Raw genomic sequence first — 20,639 nt, forward strand, 5'->3', positions numbered from 1 at the left:
TGATCTTTACAACAACCCAAAGAAGTAGGCATACTATTATTATCCTCATTTCACAGTTGAGGAAATAGAGGTTAAGTGACTTGCCCAGGGTCACACAGCCAATAAATGTCTGAGGCTGGATATAAACTCAGATTTTCCTAACTCCAAGACAGGCACTCTATCCACTGTGCCATGAGGTGAGGCCACAGGGCCTGCTGACCTCTATCCATCCCTGTCATTTATCTGTCCTTATAGATTACCTAGGTTCAGCCTGATGGAGTTGTCCTCTTTTTTATTTATTTTGGAGGGGGGAAGGCAGGACAATTGGGGTTAAACGACTTGCCCAAGGTCACACAGCTAGTAAGTGTGTCAAGTGTCTGCAGCCAGACTTGAACTCAGGTCCTCCTGACTCCAGGGCGGGTGCTCAATTCACTGTACCACCTAGCTGCCCCCCAATTGTCTTCTTAATAGGGGAAGTGGGATCTCCATTCTCATGGTAATTGGCTGCTCACCCTCAACCCTAATTCCTCCAAGGAACACTGCTATGTACTAGAGTTAATAATTTTTTTGTTTTTATTTTATTTTTAATTTGTGGACTAAAACAAGCATTTCCATGACATAGTATAATTTAAAAAGATGATTGCACATGAAAGTGCAAACCTATTATATATGCTATTCTTTTTAATTATATAATAAAGTTACCATGTAAATTTATGTTTTCTTCCCTCCCCCTCCCACCCTAGAGTTGGCTACCATTAGACACAAATATATACATATATGTAAAATTATTCTATACAAACTTCTATTTATCAGTTCTTTCTCTGGATGCAGATAGTGTCTACCTTCCTATGTCCTTTGTAGTTAAGAGTTGCTAATTATTGAAATAGGTCTGGGCTCAGAGTCAAAGGTCTTCTTCCCAGCAAGTGGATGAAAGTTAAAAAGGTACTCGAACCCAATCGTGAATTGGGTATGGAACAAGTTCTATTCCCATAGAAAAGAGAAGGCTAAGCAATAAACAATTGGAAGATGGTTGGCACAGAATCTGGGAAATTAAGGTCAGATGATCAATTATCACCACTTATACCATCACCTGAGAGGCTAATATTGAAGCATTTTGGGGACATCTGCAAAGTGTTTCTTTGTGAGAGCTGCTAATTGGTCATTTTGCATTTCACCAGCTTTGAGCACAGCTGACAATGCCTTCTCTCTCTCTCCCTCCTCTCTCCCTGCATCTCTTTCTGTCCCTCCTCTACTTCCTTCCCTCCCTTCCCCTCTCTCCCTCTGTCTCTGCCTCTATGTCTCTGTAAGTCTTTGTCTCTGTCTCTCTCTCTGTCTCTCTCCAGCAACTTCCCAGGACTGCCTCTGCTGCTTTTGTCACTGCAAACCATCCCACCCAGGTGCTGCCCTGATACTCTAACACCAAAGGAGAGAAGAAAAGACACATGTGGAGGTGGCCCCATTCCAGGACCAGGCTTCCCTAGGAGGCTGCCAGCTTACAACTGCAGCTGGATTGGGAGAAGTCCCTGACACCCAGGGCAGCCTAGAGGGGCAGGACTCCTGCCCTTTTAGTCTATGCCTGGCATTCGAGCTTTGCAGACAATTATATCTGTCACCGCATAGTATATTCATACCCTGAGCCATCATGGACAACAGGAAACAGAAGACAACCACTCCTGCTCTGAAGTGGAAGGTGGAGGTGGAGGTGGGGGGGGGGGCTCCCATCCAACACATGAGCCTGAAAGCAGGTGCCAAGCCCCCAGTTTCCAGGTGCTCAGTGAGACACCAGCTCAACATACTCTACCTAACAGAGGGCACTGTGTATTCGCTACTAAATCTTACTAGCACTTATGAGCATTTGATGATATCATTTAAAGTGATCCGGATAATATGTGGAAAGCTTCGCCTTAACATTTCCTTAAAGTTGATTTCATAATACAGAAAAGACTGTATAGGATTTGCTCCTAATGACATTCAGAGAATTGGATTCATAATGACTGATTTTCTTTTTGAGACACAAAGGAACTTAGTGATTTTCTGCTCTAACACTCTCACTTCACAGATGTACAAATAGGCCTGGAGACCTCACATAGTGAGTTAGCAGTCAAGCTCAAATTAGAATGCATAAGGAGAAATGATTTTTTCAGAGACTGAGAAAAAAATGGATTAATTCTCTATTTTATCTAGTTATAGGGAAAAGGCACATAAAAGATGTACCTGTCACTGGCAATTCAAGAAATAAAGGAAAATAGATGGTGGAAAGCATTTCGTTCAAACAAAAAAAAATGCAATTAGTAAATTCATACTACGCACCAGGCAGATTGGTGAAAGAAACATGTAAGGAAACAATCCCTGCCCCCAGGGAGTATACAATCCAACTGGAGGGTATGTGTGTGTGTGTGTGTGTGTGTGTGTGCATGTGTGGGTATGTGTGTGCACATTTGAACCTCAAAATACTCCTGTGAGGTAGGTGCTGTTATGGTCCCCATTTTATGGATGGAGAACTTAAAGTACTTTCTAATTCTCTTCATTACCTCTTCCAAAAATGTGATAGAGAGTTAGAGAGACAGAGAGAAAGAGAGGGAGACAGACAGGGGGCGGGGAGAGGGAGACAGAGAGAGAGAGAGAGAGAGAGAGAGAGAGAGACAGAGACAGAGAGAGACAGAGAGAGAGGGAGGGAGAGAGAGGGAGAGACAGAGACACAGAGAGAGAGAGAGAAAGAGAGAGATTGAGAGAGAGAGGTCTTCAAATAACTGAAAGGCTGACAGCTGGACAGGGTTTAGATTTATTCTACTTGGCTGCAGAGATCAGAATAAGGAGAGAAGAGTTGCATTTAGGCTTGATGTTAGGGGAAATTTCCAAACAATTAGAACTAATCAACAGTAGAATGGACTGCCTCAGGATGGCATGGGTTTCCTATCACTGGAAGTCTTAAAGCAAAGGACGGAAGAATCCTTGGTCCGCCATGATGTTATAAAGATTCCTGTTCAGATATGGTAAGACATGGTGGCTCAGTTGGTCAGTCAATAACAATTAGTAAGGACCTACTATGTGCCAGGCCCTGTGCTAAGCACCAGGGTTACAAAAAGAGGCAGAAGACAGTCCCTGCCCTCAAGAAGCTCACAAAGTAATGCAAGAGACCACAAACAAATATGTACAAACAAATTACATACAAGATAAAGAGGAAATAATTAACAGAGGGAAGGAACTAGGAGTTGGGAAAGGCTCCCTGTAGAAAATGAGATTTTATTTGGAACTTAAGAGGAAGCCAGGGTAGCCAGTAAACAGAGAGGAGAAGGGAGAGCGATCCAGGAATGGGGGACAGCCAAAGACATGCCCAGAGCCAAGAGATGGAGTGTCTTGTGAAAGGAATACCAAGGAGCCAGTGTCACTGGCTCAAAGAATATGGGGGGGAGGGACCAAAAAAGACAGGAAGTTGGGGAGGTAGTGGTGAGGGAGAGGGAGATAATTTAAAACTTATGGAAATGAAATGTTGAAAAACTAAAAATAAATAAATTAATACAAATTATAAAAAATAATTATATTGGTCTGTAAAAAATAAAAATAAAAAAGACAGGAAGGGACTAGGTTATAAAGGGCTTTGAATGCCAAACAGAGGATTTTGTATCTGATCCTGAAGGCAATAGGGAACCAGCTTACTGAGTAGGGGGCAGTGATAAAGTTGGACCTTTGCTTTAGAAAAATCATTTTGATGGCTGAATGGAGTACAGATTAGAGTGAGGAGACAGTCTAGGCAGACAGATCAGCAAGGAGAGGTCAAGTAGGCAGGAAAGAACCAGGAGAGACTGGTGTCCCAAAAACCAAGAGAGAAGAAAGTATCAAGAAGGAGTAATCAAGAGTGTCAAAGGCAGCAGAGAGGTCAAGGCTTGAGGATTCCTTGTGGGGAGGTGAAATATAATAGAAGCTTAATTAGGTAGTAATTAGACTAACTGGCTTCTGGGGTCCTCTCCAACTCTGAGATTTTGAGATCCAGATCCAACTACACAAATATTCATTATGAAGAAAATAAAACTGGAGAAGAAACATGTGTAAAACCTTTTAAATCAGTTTACAATTGTTTCAAGAATCCCTGTAAGGACAATGGCACTTCTCAATTCATTTCCCTTTTCAAGCGCTCTCCAGTGGGTTCCAACCCCACACCAGCCTTCTTGCCTATCTAAGTATGGATCCACCCTGAGGGTCCACCATTGATTGGTGAGTCCCTACCTAGGATCGAGTATCTTGGGGAGCCTCAACCACAGTGCTTCCTTTACTTCCCCTTGAGTGACTCACCTCCACACCAGCTGCCTTGCCCAGGTACCCTCCTGTCCTACCTTCCTCTCTAATTTCCAGCTCCTCTTTAGGTTTTGTCTTCTCTATTAGAACGGAAGCTTCTTGAAAGTAGAAACTGTTCTGTTTTCATGGTTTTGTTTACCCGGGGCTTAGCACAGTACCCAACACATAGAAAGCAATTAATAAATGCTCTGTCAACCACCCAGATCCAAGAACTAGAGTTGCTTTTTCTTACAGAGAGAATGAATGGTGAAACAGTGGCATGGGCCTGTTGTTTCCCACTTAAAGAGTGACTTAGAATTCTCCATGGAAAACAAAACCACACTGCCAGAAACAGAGGCCTTCCCTAGACCACTTGCTCTCCTCATTTTCATCCATTCCAAATCAAATGCACTTTTGACCCAGTAAGATGGAAAACTTGTCATAGAATGTTTTTAAACAAAGAAGCACAGGCAAACAGAACAGTTTTATGAGTAACACAATTACTTTTTTAAAGCAAAGGCATGAAATGGAGATTCATACAGAATATTCTTTGTGTTCTGGTATGTGTGTATGTGCGTGTGCATGTGTGTGTGTGTGTGTGTGTGAGAGAGAGAGAGAGAGACAGACAGACAGACGACAGAGACAGAGAAACAAAGAGACAGAGAAAGAGAGAGAGGCAGAGAGACAGAGAGAGAGAAAGAGAGAGAGAGAGAGAAGACTGTATTTGAGTGTTTCAGTTCAGGATAAAAAGCAATTTAAAAAAAAAACTTAAGAGAAAAGATTTTTGCCTTTAAAAAATGAGTGTTTGTTTAGGGTCCCCTGTGTCTCAAAAAAAAAGTTGCATTGTGTTCCCATATGCAGAACAGTTTACTCAAACACAGCATAGGACAAAAATGATATCTAACAGCTCTCTTTCCCCTCTAGGAAAATCCTCCTCCGTACTTCAGAGAGAAACAGCTCCATAAAAACTCTTCTGCCTTATGGCCTCAAGAGAAAAAACTTGGGCCTCAGAAGTTATCAGATAAAAGCAAAACATTCCTGTATCAGGCAGGGAGAGAGCTGGGATCAACACAATTAGAATGACAAAGGCAGCTGGGGAACATGTATAGGATTTCTGTGCTCAAGAGGCCATGGATCTGTGCTTTTGCAATCATTTAAAAGCACATCTTCCCCAAATGCAGACCACGATCTGCCATCTTGATTTCGCAGAGTGAAATAGAGCTCTATACTTCCCAGGAAAGGACAGATGTTGAACAGTAACATTTGATCCCTCCCCAACAAATAAAGGCAATGTTCAGTGTTCTGGGGTTTGTTTGGGGTCTAGAGTGCCTATCCCACCCTTTCAAAATTGTCTGGGAGAATTAGTGACAAGATGAGATTAAATCCACTTTATCTACTTAGTAGTTTCCATCCACTTTTGACTTAGCTGATACTTGGGTCCTGGATTCTTTTGGACTCAGGTATTCAATGATCTAGCTGAAGACACCTAGGCTGTACAGTGGATAGAGGAAGACTTGAATTCAAATTCAGCCTCAGAGACTTACTGGCTGTGTGACCCTGAGCAAACTGTCAGTCTGAGTTTTGTCACCTGGAAAATGAGAACATCACTTGCCTCCTAGGGTTTTTGTGCAGATAAACTAGATAATATTTGAAAGGGTTTTGCAAACTTTAAGGTACTACCTAAATGCCAGTTGCTGTTACCATTACTATTACTATCCTAAGATGGAAAGGCATACTCACAGCTTTATGATGATACATGGCATCTCCCAAGGATAACAGCTGTGTTCCAAGAAGCACAACTGAGAAACATCCTTCTTTTTGAAACATTCCAAACATCTGAGTAAAAACTGTTTATTCACTCCCTCACTCACCCAAGTTAAATATTTCATCAAGAAAAATTAGAAAAGTGAAATAGTTACAAATTGAATGCAGGGGGGACATTCAGAGGACAATCGTAATGACTTTCAGCCAGACACAAGGGATCATTGAAGAAGAGTGCAAGAGAATCCAGGCCCCAAGGGTCAGCTAAGTCAAAACAGATGGACAACACCAAGTAGGCACATGAGAACCAGATAATCTCCAGGATGGAGAGTTGGAAGTAGCAACTTTGTCAGCCTCGGGGGCAAAACTCAGCCAAACCATAGCACTGAACAAGGACAGGATGAGAAGGAAGAATCACTGTCACTTATAGGTCTGGTAGCAGCTCAATTTGCTCAGGGCTAGGAGTTCTGAGTTTCTCCAGGGTGGGGCTCTCCAGCACTATTCTGAAGAAGAAGCTGGTGAGCAGGGAAGCTCCCCTCCCCTTCACCCCCATCAGGCAGGCCCACATTACAGTCTTTGGGAACAAATAGAAATGTCATTATAAAAATAAATCAGCATTTGTCATGCATCTCAAAAATAACTGTAGAACTGTAAGTTATCTGCATCTGAATAGAGACTCTAGATAGAAACAATAGCTATTATAATTCTCCTTATCACTTACTATTCACCTTTGTGGCATCTGCTTAGAACTTAAATAGCCATCTGAAAAATGTTCTCAGAAATATAAGCGTGAGAAAGCAAAATCCAAAAATGTCATGACTCGAGATTTCCTAGAAGTCATTTAGTCTCTGCCCCACCTTTAATCATTCCAGACTGAGAAATGGCCTCTAAGTGATTGTTAGTGGTCAACTTTGGTCATTACAGGACACCCAAGACCAGATTACAATTCTTCCTGTATTTGACTCACATCAACCAAAGGGCAACTTCAGGTACTCTGCAACAAGAAACCCGAAAACAGAGGCTAGAATGGTATAAAAACGTGCAGGCAAACTCAGAGATCAACTAAAATCCATCTTTCTATAAAAGAACTGAGATTTTTAAAAAGAATTTGTGATTAAAATTAGAAAGAAAATAGCTGGGGAAACAAATTTCTCTAATAAAGGTCTGATATCCAAGGATATAGGAAATTGCTACAACTACAATATTAACAAGAGCCCCTTCCAACAGATCAATGGTTAAAAGGATAGGAAAAAGTCACTTTTGAAAAGGAAGAAGGCAAGCTATCACCAATTATGAAAAAATGTTTCAAAACATTAATAAGAGAAGAGCAAATGAAAACAATGTTGAGGTTCCATTTCATGCCCATTATACTGGCAAGGAAATAAAAAATGGAAAATAGCAAGTGTTGGAGGTGAAACTGTGGAACGACGGGCACACTAATATGCAGTTGGTGGAGCTGTGTGTTTGGTCCAGCCATTCTAGAAAACAATTTGGAAGTGTTCAAATAATTCACTAGACTGTGTATATCCCTTTGACCTGGTGAAACCACTACTAGGCATGTACCCTCGAAATGTCAAAGACAGAAAGAAAGAACTCATGGCGTATTTTTTTTAAAGCAACACTTTTTGTTAGAGCAAAAAACTGGAAACAAAGTAGGTATCTATCAGTTAGGTTAGTGGCTGATCAAATGTACCTAAAATGATACATGAATTAATGTAATATTATTGTACCATGGGAAATGACCAAAGGCACGTAGACAGCAAAATCTGGGAAGACTTGCATGAAAGGATATAAGGCAAAGTTAACAGAAAAGGAAGAACAATTTACACAATGTGTATTATATTATAAATGAAAATAACTTTGAAAGACTTAAGAACTCTGATCAATGCAATGGCCAACCATGACTCCAGAAGACTGATGAACCTGTTTCCCATCTCTTGGCACAGGGGGGTCCCCCTGACTGTCCTTCGTGCCTCTAATCTTCCTACTAAAACTCTCTCTTCCTTCAAGCGCCATGTTGCAGTCTTTCCTGATCCCCAATTGCCAGTCCCCTCTCTCCCTAAGCAGCATGCATTTAGTTTGTACATATTTTGTACATATCCTCTCCTTATTACCTAAGTTACCTTGGACAAGTGACAACCTCCGTGAGCCTCAGTTTCCCCATTTATGAAATGAAGAGTTTCACCTTAGATGACTTCTAAGATTCTTTCCAGCTTTAAATAGCTGATTTCATGGATTTTAATGGAAGTCAGTCAATTCTTTGCAAATGTCACTCTCATTTAGTAGACTAAGTGGGTAGAGGTGAGGAGGAAACTTCCCCCTACCTATGAAATACAGCACAGTGTATGAGGGACCCTACGGAGTGCCAAGATTTCTACGTTCTAATCCAAGACTTGCTGCTCATAATACCCATACTCCATGGTGGACATGTGGTTTACAAATCAGTTACTTGTAGACATTTGACCCTGGATAAGCTATTTTACCTCTCAAAGTCCCAATAAGGAAAATAAGCTGCAGGGCCCTGCCAGCTGTAATACTCTACAAAATAATGCTACTACACTCAGTGCAGAGAGGAAAGAGCATGGTACTGAAGAGGCTGAACTAGAAAAATCTACTAAAGATATGAGACCAGGCAAAAAGACAGAGACAATGTACTATTCCATAGTAGTGAAAGAGGATAAACTGTCTGGAAAGTAGCAAAGAATAAAATATCAGTAAAAACATGAAAGTGGGTGTGGGATCCACTGCTGCGCCATGGAAATAAAAGCAGAAACAATGAAGGATGATGCTAAAGTAACTTCAATGACAAATAACTAGACAAGCTGAAATGATTGGCCAGTTTTTATTCTTGTCCCCAAGTAGCTGGCAATATATTGAGAATGGATCCACTCTTCTGGAAACTGAGGCCATTTTTAGATGGCTAAAAATAAGCACATAGACTATCTTTTTTTTTTTAGTATCTTACCTAAACCATTGCTTCTTTAAGGAATCTCACACGCCAAATGAACCCACATGCCCCCAAGAGGGGAAAAAAATGCCCAATGACCAACCATGCTGGGATGATGATGTCACAAAGTCATAAGGAGCTCGTGTTCTGACTGCCAAAAAGGCCATTTTCAAATGAGCCAGATCAATACCAAGCTGATGGAGGCACACTTCATCCTTTTCTAGTTCAGCTGAAGGGCTGGTACCAAACAAACAAACAAACAAAAGCTCCATCTTAAGCAATCAATAGAAATATTTCAAAAGGAACAGGCTGTGATATTTCTGTAGGAAATTTTTTTTAATGTGACCTTTAGGTTCAGCTAATGATAGAAGAATTCAGATGCCTACCCAAAGTTTATTCAAACATTAACCTGTTAAGTGTACACAACCAAACCTAACAAATCTTACACAGAAGTGTCTTCTACTTTCTGGTTCTACATAAACCTATAAATACAAAGGTCCTCTCTCCTTCTAGCCTTTCAGTCCTACAAGAGGAAAAATGTCTGAAAGGATCGTAAGATTAGAAGAGTTAGAAACCCAGAAACAGCTTTAGGCAAAGGCACCAATGGATTTTTGGTTTTAAATGGGCTTGCCAGCCAACAGCATGATAAGCAAAAAGGGAGAGAGAGAGCACTACACGAAAGAATTATGTTGTTTGTTGGGTTTTGCGTATTTTTTTTTAAACTCCACTTGGCAATGGTCCTAGATCACGGCTTTGGGGAAGTAATGTATCTCCCTGATGAAAAATGAGCTAACAGAGATTCCATTGATACTCCACTCATCAGCTTTGTACTTGTACTCAGGTTTTACCCTACACAAGAAATTGAACACAAATTGATTTCCTGAACTTCAAAAAAAAAAAAAAAGAGGGAAGGGGGTGGGGAACAAGGAGTAATTTTGTTCGGATGTATGCTACCATCGTACAGGCAGGATAACATTTCATCCTGACAATGTTAAGCATAGCTACCAACTGTTTTAAATGCATAATTGAGCTTTTCCTTCGTGAATAGAAAGTAATCTTTTGAGGCAGGTTATAAATAAGTCGTCAGAATGCCGCACCAAGTTTCTATATTGGAAAACACCAGTGACTGCTTCATCAGTTAGCATGAAGAAAAGGTCAGGACTGAAATAGCATTTTTGAAAAATAGCTTTCTCCTTTAGTCAATTCTCCCTGATATTTACAGGGCCGTCAGTCAATAAACATTTATTGAGTGCCTACTATATGCCAGGCCCTGAGCCAAAAAGAAAGGCAAAAGACAGTCCCTGCCCTCAAGGAACTCACAATCTAACGGAGAAGAGAACATGCAGACAAATATGTAAAAATAAACTATGTAAAAGATAAATAGGAAATAATCAAAAAAGGGAAGGGGCAAAGGAGACCAAGAAGGAGTAGACAGAATGAGCTGGGTGAGATGGAGCTGCTATGATGCTAATTATGAAGAACCCCAACTTGATAAAGACTACCCTAAGCCCTTGGAGGAGATGACTGAAGAGCAGGAGCTTGGGTGGGATCTCAGAACCACACAGATCTTTAAAGCAGCCCCAGCACCTAAGACAAGTTCTTGGTTTGAGGATCCTGTGATCAATGAATTCACCAACATGATGATAAAAGAAGGAAACAAAATAGTGGCCAGATCTCTGATGACTGAGACTCTGGAAATCCTCAGGAAAAAGCGATACAAAAAGCACCATGCAGTCATAGCCAAGGAGTGGGAGGCCACTGAGTTTACCTCATATACCATCTTCCACCAGGCCCTAGAGAACTGTCAGCCTGTCCTTGGCCTGGTCAGTACCCTTAAAGGTAGCCGTTTCTATCGGGTCCCAGACCCACTGGGCGACAGATGTCCATGCTTCCTAGCCATGAAATGGATGGTTCAAGAACACCAGGAGAATAAACAAATGCTGATGCTAGAAAACTCATGTATTACTAAAGACCTTCCACATCTAAGGCCCTGTGGTCAAGAGGAAGCATGACCTGCAACAGGTGGTGGAGACTTGCCCATTACCGATGATGATAGGGGTAGGAAGGGTAGAGCCACAAGGGGAGAGTCAGGTAACATTGCTCAGCCTCCTTCCCTTCTGCTGCTGGGAAGGTCAACCTGAGAAAGAGGGAGATCATTCATTTTTACCATTTAGAGCAGGGGGCAGAAGGGGCTCAGGCTTCAGACTGAAGACTATTTGGAATTTCAGATTCCTCTCTTGTAGCTTTGCCACTATCAATAGATCTTACCAGAAATTAGAGTAAAGCATCCATTTAGGACAAGTCAGTGACAGGCAGGCAAACTGTAGTTGGAGGCACCTGAGTAGCACATTACTCAAGCTGGGCCATCCTCAATGGGCCACCCTCCCACCCCCCCAGCCCCCAGACTGCCACATTTCCTTCCTGCAGAGGAAAGAACATTGGCTTGGCCTCTGCAGATGAGCTCAGCAAGGCTATGTTTCCTTTGCCTCCATTTTGGCTGAACTTTCGGCTATTGCAAAAAAGCAGCATTCACTTTAGAAAAGGTTTATGAGAAAAGTCCTACATTGGGTCATAATAAATTACATATATGTGTGTATATGTGTGTGTGTATATATATATATATATATTTATGTCATGTCTGTATATGTGTGTATGCATACACACATAGATATATACCCATATATACATACACACAAATACAGATACATACACACATATGTATATTATATACACACATATGCATTTTTTTTAAATCCCACACTAAACCAGCATTTTGATCAGCAGCTCATTAAAACTTGTCTGGATAAAATACCCTTGTTTTCCAAGTCATTTTTGTACAAAAATTATAAAAAGCAATAAACTCAGTTTCTAGCACTAAAAAAAAAAAAAAAGCAAGGGAGCTGGGGGGAGGCACGAGATTCAAGAAGGATTGGGAAAGGCTTCCCGTAGAGGTGAGATTTTTAGCCGAGACTTGAAGGAAGCCAGGGAAGCCAAGAGGCGGAGATGAGGAGGGAGGGCATTCCAGGCATGGGGGACAGCCAGGGAAATGCCTAAAGAGATGGCGTGTCCTATTGTGTAGATGGGTTTTTTTCCTTTTTCTAATTTATCCTATAATTTTACCCTTGGCACTTTTCACAGACTAAAATTACACGGGCCAGCTTCATTTCCTGGTTCTTGGTTTAGGATTTTCAGAAAGAAAAAAAAAAAGGCTACTTGATGGGACTAGACCTGGAGTCAGGAAGACCTGAGTTCAAATCTGACCTAATATACTTACTAGTTGTATGACCCTGGGCAAGTTACTTAATCCTGTTTGCCTCAGTTTCCTTACCTGAAAAATAGGGATATTAGAACCTACCTTGCAAGACTGTCATAAAGATCATATGAGATAAAATTTGCAAAGCACTTAACATAGTGTCTGGCATATAGTAAGTGCTTAACAAACATTTGTTCCCTTCCTCCCCATCTAAAAAAGAATTAATTCTCTGTTATGCTCTTCCTTATGCGGGTTGTTTATTCTTACATTTTCCCCCAAAAGATAAAAATAGACACCCTTTTGTTTCCTTATAATCATAATGAAAACTACTTGAAAATACCATGAGAAGGAATATAAGGGGAAGAAAAGGGAAGGTGGTACATTTATGTAGCACCTACTGTATGCAAGGCACTGTGCTTAATGCTTTTTTAACAAATATTATCTCACATGATCCTCACAACAACCCTAGGAGGGAGGGGTTATTATGATCTCTATTTTACAATTGAGGAAACTGAGACAAACAGAGCTAAGTGACTTGTGCAGGCTCACACAACTAATAAAGGTCTGAGGCAGGCTTTGACCTTAGGTCTTCTTGACTGCAGGCCCAATACTCTAGCCAATCGATCCCAGAGCATTTACAATAGGCTCCAGAACACAAAGATGAAGTCATTCACACCCTTCCATGACTGCCCACACCTCAGGCCTCCTCTTAGATGCTGGATCTGCTATAAAAAGGAGCACAGTGGAGAGAGACACCAAGATGGCGATGATCCTGAACTCTGGTGAATAAACTGCTCTAGGACAAACACAACGATATTTAATTCAAAACAAATCCAGTAGCCTGCTGAAGCACAAAGGCATACGGATATCATTTTTAGGCTAGGATTTATTTTTTTAGTTTTTAATTATCTGTTATGCTCTTCCTTCTCAGAGTTGGTTATTTTTACATTTTTCCCAAAGAGATAAAAATAGATGTTTGTTTCCTTATGATGAAAAATACTTGAAAATATTAGGAGAATAATTACATCTAGACAATCAGAGCATACTGCAAAGAAAAATTAGTCACTAGGCCTAAAGGAAATTTACTACATTCTAGCTTTCCTTCCTATTTCCATTTTTGGCTGTTTCTCTTAGAAACTTGTGTTTAATGAACTCTGAATGTAGCCCTGACAATGGGCAGCTCTGCCATAAATTCATGCTTGATCGTAAGAGGAACCAGATGAAAAACTACAGTGAGTTCAGGCCATGTCATTACTATTCATTAATAACAAAGGGAAAAAAGAACCTCAGGCAACATACAATGATGGTGGGTTACTACCATCACCTTTCTATAGTATGTAGGATAATACATATCTTTGTGCAAACAAGTATTGGAAGTTTCTTAGCCTCATAAAATAGGGACCAAAGTTAGGAAAGGCAGAGGAAAAGACCCTTAAACATGGAGACCAGTGCAAATATTTTGAGCTGCTGAAATTGTTTTTACTGACCTAAGATTATTTGATGCTATTTGCAGACAGCTTAAATCCAGCATTCTATCCCATCCTGTTGGGCAAGAAATATGTCCAAACAACATGATATCAATAAACCCTTGCTTAGCAGTCCTATATGAATGCTATAGTTCCCAATGTCACTAAATGATCAAGGAAACAGACTTAAGAAACAAGAATAAAGAATAAAGACAGGTAGTACTATATGATCAAGTAACATTTTTTGAAATGCACAGAAGAAAACAGAGGGAAGTTCAGAAGATAATATAAGGAAGCAGGGCAGTTTTGAAAAAACACAAAATTTATTATATGCTTTTAAAAAAAGGGAAACTATATGAAATGAAGAGCCATTGTTTGATACAGACTCCTACTTTTGGGTTTTGCTGTGTGTATGGAAATGCTCTGTGTGTGTGTGTGTGTGTGTCTAAGTTCAGAATAAAAGAGAAATGTAATATGTGAAACAAAAAAAAAAAAGATAATCAAATGGAAGTGCACCAGTGGAGGCTCATGAGCAACAGTACTATAGAAAATTCCTAATGCTTCAGGTGTTACTCCTACAACTTCTAGAATAGTTAGCCACCCTGTAGATACCCAAATTGCCAATGGGAATGGAAATTAGGGGAGTATCTCTAGAGGGGCAGCTACATTAAGTCAGTGCCTAGCACATAGGAAGTACTTAACAAATGTTTGTTGACTGACTGATAGTAACCTAAATTAAAGCACTTCCAAAAGTTCATTTGGCCAGCAAGGCTTAATCAAAGGCCAAATGAGAAAGCCAGATCTCTCACTTATCTGACCTGGTACCTAGTAAATCTCAATATGCCTCAGTCGCTTCACCAGCATCAAGGGGAGAAGGAAGGGAAAAATAATAAGGAATTTGTTTTAACTTACTATGAATACCTATTGCTGAATATTGTTGGAGGGGTTTCCCAAATAAGAAGGGGGAAGTGAGAGAGAGAAAAAGTAATCCTTGTTAATTGTGTAGGGGAGGGTTGTGGTGTGAGTATTGCTTTGTTTTTACCCATGTAGGTAGGGTCTATCTAGAGGTGACTCACAGGGAGGCAAGAGTAGATATCTCTAGCACCTTCCCCTTCCCCCGTCCTCCAATACAGACTTTGATTCCTGTCAGGAGGGGATGTAGAAGTTTGGGGCCAGAGACTGGCCACTCTGATCTCCTCAAAGACAGGGAGATACTAGGCTAGAATTATATCTATTATTATTATTCGTCTAAGGGAAGTAGCTTTCAGGTTCAAGCTATAGCTCCTGATTACTGCTCCTTATTGAGGAAAGAGTGACCCAAGTTCTATATCCAAGACTTGACCCCTCCCCCTTCCCACCAAATACCAGTTCTAAAATTAACTCTATATCAAAGACTTGACCCTCTTCCCACCAAATACCAGTTCTACAATTAACACATATATCAAATAGCAAATAATCTCATTGATCCAAGTCAATAGCAAAAGAGAAATCAGAGAAGGTATACACATACACATATACATATATGTGTGTATATATATATACATATATACACACATACATACACCATATATACTATATATACTATGTACACTATATATGCATATATACACATACATATATGTGTGTATGTGTGTATATCAGAGGACACGTACTAGACAATAGAGTGAAGGACCTCTCCCCTTGGGAGCAAGATAACTCAGCTCAACCAAGAGAGTCCAGATCTTACAGAAGATGAGATTGCCCAAAGTCTTTAGTGTGGTAAGATAGAGGTAGGAACATGACAGAGACTGCTAGCTCCTGTACATATTGGCTTCTTCCAAGAGCCTTCCTCTCCCTTCAGGTACCTAAAGAGAAGTTGCAATGGCACATCTTCTCTCTCATACCTAATAGCCAAAAGAGCCTGGACCTCTCATCTCTCCAGCCCTTGCAACTCTGCCCAGCCCTCATTCAGGAACAGGACATTGAGTAATCCACGCCCACCATTGAGAAGACAGTCCCATACAACTGGCCCTTTGAGCCAAGGATTACCATTAAAAAAAAGGAAAATTTAATTAAAAAAAAGAAAAATGATAGCATTAAACACAGTTCACAAGGAACTCAGTGGAACACAGCCATTGATAAGCACTTCAGAAGAGCATAATTCAAATTAATAGTAAAAGAAACTGATTATAGGCAAAGTTAATAGGCAAAGGTGAATTTCATGTGCTTCCATAATTTGCAGCGTTAACAGTGCTAAGAATGATACCCCATAAAACAGAACATAGTTTTCAAGGGCAGCCAGGGGGCACAGTGAATAGAGTCATCTTCATGAGTTCAAATCTGGCCTCAGACACTTACTAGATGTGTGACCCTGGGCAAATCACTTAACCCTGTTTACCTCAGTTTCCTCATCTGTAAAATGAGCTGGAGAAGGAAATGGCAAACCACTCTAGTAATTCTGCCAAGAAAACCCCAAATGGGGTCACACAGAGTTGGACATGACTGAAACAATTGAACAGGAAAAAAATCTCCCCAGAGGGTATGCTTTCAGTATATAATTCATCTGTAGTATGATTTGATCATCTAAAGGAATTAAGACTACATTAAAAAGAATTTTCTTTTCTTCTCAGCAGAGATTAATCTGTCAACAAGTATTTATTAAGGATGTACAAGGGCAGTTTGGTGGCACAGTGGATAGAGCAATAGCCCTAGAATCAGGAGGACCTGAGTTCAAATCTGACCTCTGACACTTGACACTCACAAGCCGTGTGACCCCGGTCAAGTCACTTATCTACACACACACACCACACACACACACACACACACACACACCAGACACTGTGCTAAGTGCTGGGGACCCAAACGTGAAAATGAAACAGTTCCTGCCACCAATAAGCTTTCCTAGAGAAACAACACGTACATGTATACACACACACACACACACACACACACACACACACACAAGCAAAATAAAGGGTAATTTGAGAGGCGGTACTAGCATGTGGGTCATCAGGAAAGGGCTTATGTAGGAAAGGCAGGAGGTGGCATTTGAACTGAGTAAACATTGAAGGAAAGTAGGAATTTCTTAAGAGACAGAAGTGAGGATGGAGTGCATTTCAGACATTGGGAACAGCCCATACAAATGTATAGAGATGAGAAATGGATTATCGTGCATGACAAACAGTAAGAAAACCAGCCTGGTTGACTTGTAGAACATGTGGAAGTCTGAAGAGGTTGGTTGTAGCCAGGTTGTAAAGGGCCTTAAATATCAAACAAAGGAGTTCAGTTTTGATGGTGGGGAAGTTTTGATCATTTATGAATAAAGGCTGGACTGGATACTTGAAGCTGGGACACCAAACAGGAGGCTATTGAAATAATACAACAAGAGGTGAGGAGGCATGGAGAGAAGTGAAAAAAGTCATATAAAAATGGAAAATGAAAGCTTCTTACTAAAAGAATGATGGAATCTCACTGGCCTATGGTGGATCATTCCCCAATTCTTTGGTTTAGAAACAGAATACAACCAGACCATTCATCAGAAGGTGTGTTTCTCAAAATTGCAACAAGAAACTGCAAACTTCCATCAGGTACATAAAAAAAATCACTCAGGAAATCTCATCTTAATATATAAGACCCATGTGAGTAAAGTTCCAATAAAAACAATAAGACCACCTGACATTTCACCTTCATTGCACCATTGGTCCCTCCCCATGAGCCTGTAATTTAGATAGAGCCAATATTCTTGACCATGCCCCCACTTTAGAAATGGGGATGCTGAGGGTCAGAGCAGTCTGAGGACATGACTTCCCAAAGTCACATCCACTTAGCTCCCAGCTACTAAATGGGATCCCATCTCTTTGGAGGCCAAATCTCCTCCTGTTTCCACTCTGCTGGACTATTTTCTCTTACCTCAGACAACGTCACTCATTTCTAGAGTCATGAAGAACAAAAGTTGTATTTATAACTTTGGTTGGCATTTCTTTTGTTAAAGAAAGTAAGTAATAAGAAAACAATGTGCCAGACACCCATAGTGAGGAGGATAAGTTCAAGAAATTTTGGGGAGAGCCGGTTCCTTTGGCGCACCAGCATGAAAGCCCCCATGGGAAAATCCTAAAGGATGGAAGCTTCCAAACTGCGTGACTGGCCTTGGACTCTTGTGAAAGGCAATAAATTGTTTAAAAGGAGGGAAAATGTTTAAGCAATGGGTGTCCCCAAGATAAATAATGTTAAAAGGGCTCCAATGCAATATCAGATTGCCAGATGCAAACATCCTTTCTGCATTCACATCATAAATCACTGCCCATGGCAAACGCAGTCTCCAGTTCCTAGTTAATCATTTGGCTATTACAAACAGTATAAGTGAGAATTTTCCCAAGCTTTGGGGAAACAGTTTGTGCTTCCATTGGGAGATCTCTTTGTCCTTAGAGAGCCCCCAAGCTCTCCCTTCATTGACCTCATGTTAACATTAATGATTAATCTAGTCTCCAACCAACTAGTTTCTTATATGTAGCAAAAAGAAAAGGGAAAACAATATAAAATATTCCTGTAGAGAAACCATAGAGATCACCTAGTCCATTGAGGAGTTAACTCAAGCACAGAAAAGCAAAATGAATCACTGAAGTTCACATAGCTAGTTAGTACAAGAGTCAAGACCATAACCCAAAGTTTCCCGGTACCTAATCCAATGGCCTGAAGCCCGCATGCACTGGGGGAATGTTTTTTGGAGGTTGGAAGGCACAGTCTAACCAACTACAGCCACAAACTGGATTATAGGCCTTCCCAGGGAGCTAGGACCCTTCCTAGGAGATGTGTGGTCCATCTCCTTGCTAAGTAGTAGGAACAACCAACAGTCCATGGTTGATCCTTTGGCCCCCATGATGAGGGATAGAGAAAGAGAACTGTGTCAAACATAGTTGGTGACTGGGCCAGGTAAAGCCATCAATTCAGGAGTCTAGATAAGGCAATCAGCCCTCCTTTCGTTTAGGCAGCTGGTTAGGCCATACTGGTCTACTAGCTGTTTTTAATATCCCGTCACCTGAACCTACACCTTTGAACTGGCTATACTCAATGCCATTCCTTCCCGACCTCTACTTCTTGGAATCTTTAGTTCTCTAAAAAACTCAATTCAAGCGCCATAAAGGGCGGCTAGGTGGCACAATGGATAGAGCTCCAGACTTGGAGTCAGGAGGACCTCAGTTCAAATACAAACTCAGGCATTTACTAGCTGTATGAACCTGAGCAATAACTTAACCCTGTTGGCCTCAGTTTCCTCATCTGTAAAATGAGCTAGAGAAGGAAATGGCAAACCACTCCTGAATCTTTGCCAAAAAAAAAAAAAAAACCAAATTGGGTCACAGAGAGTTAGATATGACTGAAATGAAAACTTTTACAGGAGGCCTAGCTTGCTCCATTCTAGTGGAGGCAGAGAACCTTTGTCTCTAAGATTACCTTGGATCTAGTCTGTCTTTTACCCACAAGTTGCTTCCTCCACTGGAGTATAAGCTCCTTGAGGGCACAGACTGTCTTGCTTTTGTCTTTCCACCACCCCCCCTACCACCTCTCACATTACCCAGCCCACAGCAGATGTTCAGACAGTAAACAAACATTTATTAAGCATATACTATGTGCCAGGACCTGTGTGCCAAGCTCTAAGGATTTTTTTTTAAATAAACATGGTTCCCACCCTCAGGAAGCCCACTTACTAGTGAAGGAGAAAACATGTAAAAAATTGTATATACATAATATATGTGTATGTATACACACACACACACTGTAAACATAAGGTAATCTCAAAGAGAAGGTACTGAGGTGGGGGGAGAGAAGACTGGGAAAGGCCTCCGGCAGAAAGTGGGCTTTGAGCTTAGTCTTAAGACAGGAAAGCCAGCAATGTAACAATGATGATGATGATGATGATGATGATGATGATGATGATGATGATGATGATGATAGCATTCATATGGCGCTTAATATTTGCCAGACACTGTGCTCAACACTTTGCAATTATTATCTCATTTGATCCTCAAAACAACCCTAGAAGGTAGGTGCTATTATTATTCCCATCTTTACCATTTTATGTGGGGAAACTGAGGCAAACCAAAGGCAGAGATGAAGAGTGAGACTATTCCAGGCACAGATGAAAATGCATAGGGTCCGAACATGGAATGCAATGTTTGAAGCAAGTAGGGTAGTGTCATAGAGTTGGGTGTAAGTGTTGAGTAACTGAGCAAGTAATTGAGTGTAGGAAAACTGGAGCGTTACAGGTTAGATTATAAAGACTTCTAAATGCCAAATAGAAGATTTTCTATTTGACCCTGGAGATAATAGGGAGCTAACAGAATTTATTGAATGGGAATAGTGGGAGATGGCACGGTCACAAATGTGTTGTAGAAAAATCACTTTGGGGGCAGCTAGGTGGAGCAGTGAGTAGAGCACCAGCCCTGGAGTCAGGAGGATCTGAGTTCAAATCTGGCCTCAGATACTTGACACACTTACTAGCTGTGTGACCTTGGGCAAGTCACTTAACCCCAATTCCCCTGCCTTTCCCCCCTCTAAAAAAAGAGAAAAAAAATCACTTTGGCAGCTGAGCTGAGGATGGATTGGAGTGAGGTGAGACTTGAGACAGGGAGACCAAACACATGCTATTGCAGTAATCCAGGAGAGAGGTGATGAGGGCCTACTCAAAGATGTGAGAATAGAAAGCAGGGGATAAACAGATATGTTGAGGGTAGAAGCCAGCTCAATATGTGGAGTCCAGGAGAGTCAAGGATGACACCAAGATTGAAAGCCTAGGTGCCTGAGACAATGGTGGCACCCTTGAGAGTAATAGGAAGGTTAGGAAGAGGGGACGGTTTGTAGGAAAGATACGGAGTTCTGTTTTGTACATATTGAGTTTGAGATGTCTACAGGACATGCAATTTGAGGTGGCCAAGAGGGAACTGGTGATGTGGGAATGGAACTCGGTAAAGAGATTAGGGCTGGAGGT

The 20,639-nt window shown here is 41.0% G+C and overlaps 1 protein-coding gene across 1 annotated transcript; it reads left to right on the top strand.

The window, feature by feature from the left end:
- The first annotated feature begins 10,395 nt into the window (after positions 1-10,395).
- LOC118852995 (28S ribosomal protein S7, mitochondrial-like) lies at positions 10,396-10,971 on the top strand. The gene has a single exon (XM_036762780.1). It carries the CDS (start codon positions 10,396-10,398, stop codon positions 10,969-10,971), a length of 576 nt encoding a protein of 191 aa, XP_036618675.1.
- Positions 10,972-20,639: the final 9,668 nt, after the last annotated feature.

Source organism: Trichosurus vulpecula, chromosome 6, assembly GCF_011100635.1.
Source record: "Trichosurus vulpecula isolate mTriVul1 chromosome 6, mTriVul1.pri, whole genome shotgun sequence".
NCBI lineage: Eukaryota > Metazoa > Chordata > Mammalia > Diprotodontia > Phalangeridae > Trichosurus > Trichosurus vulpecula.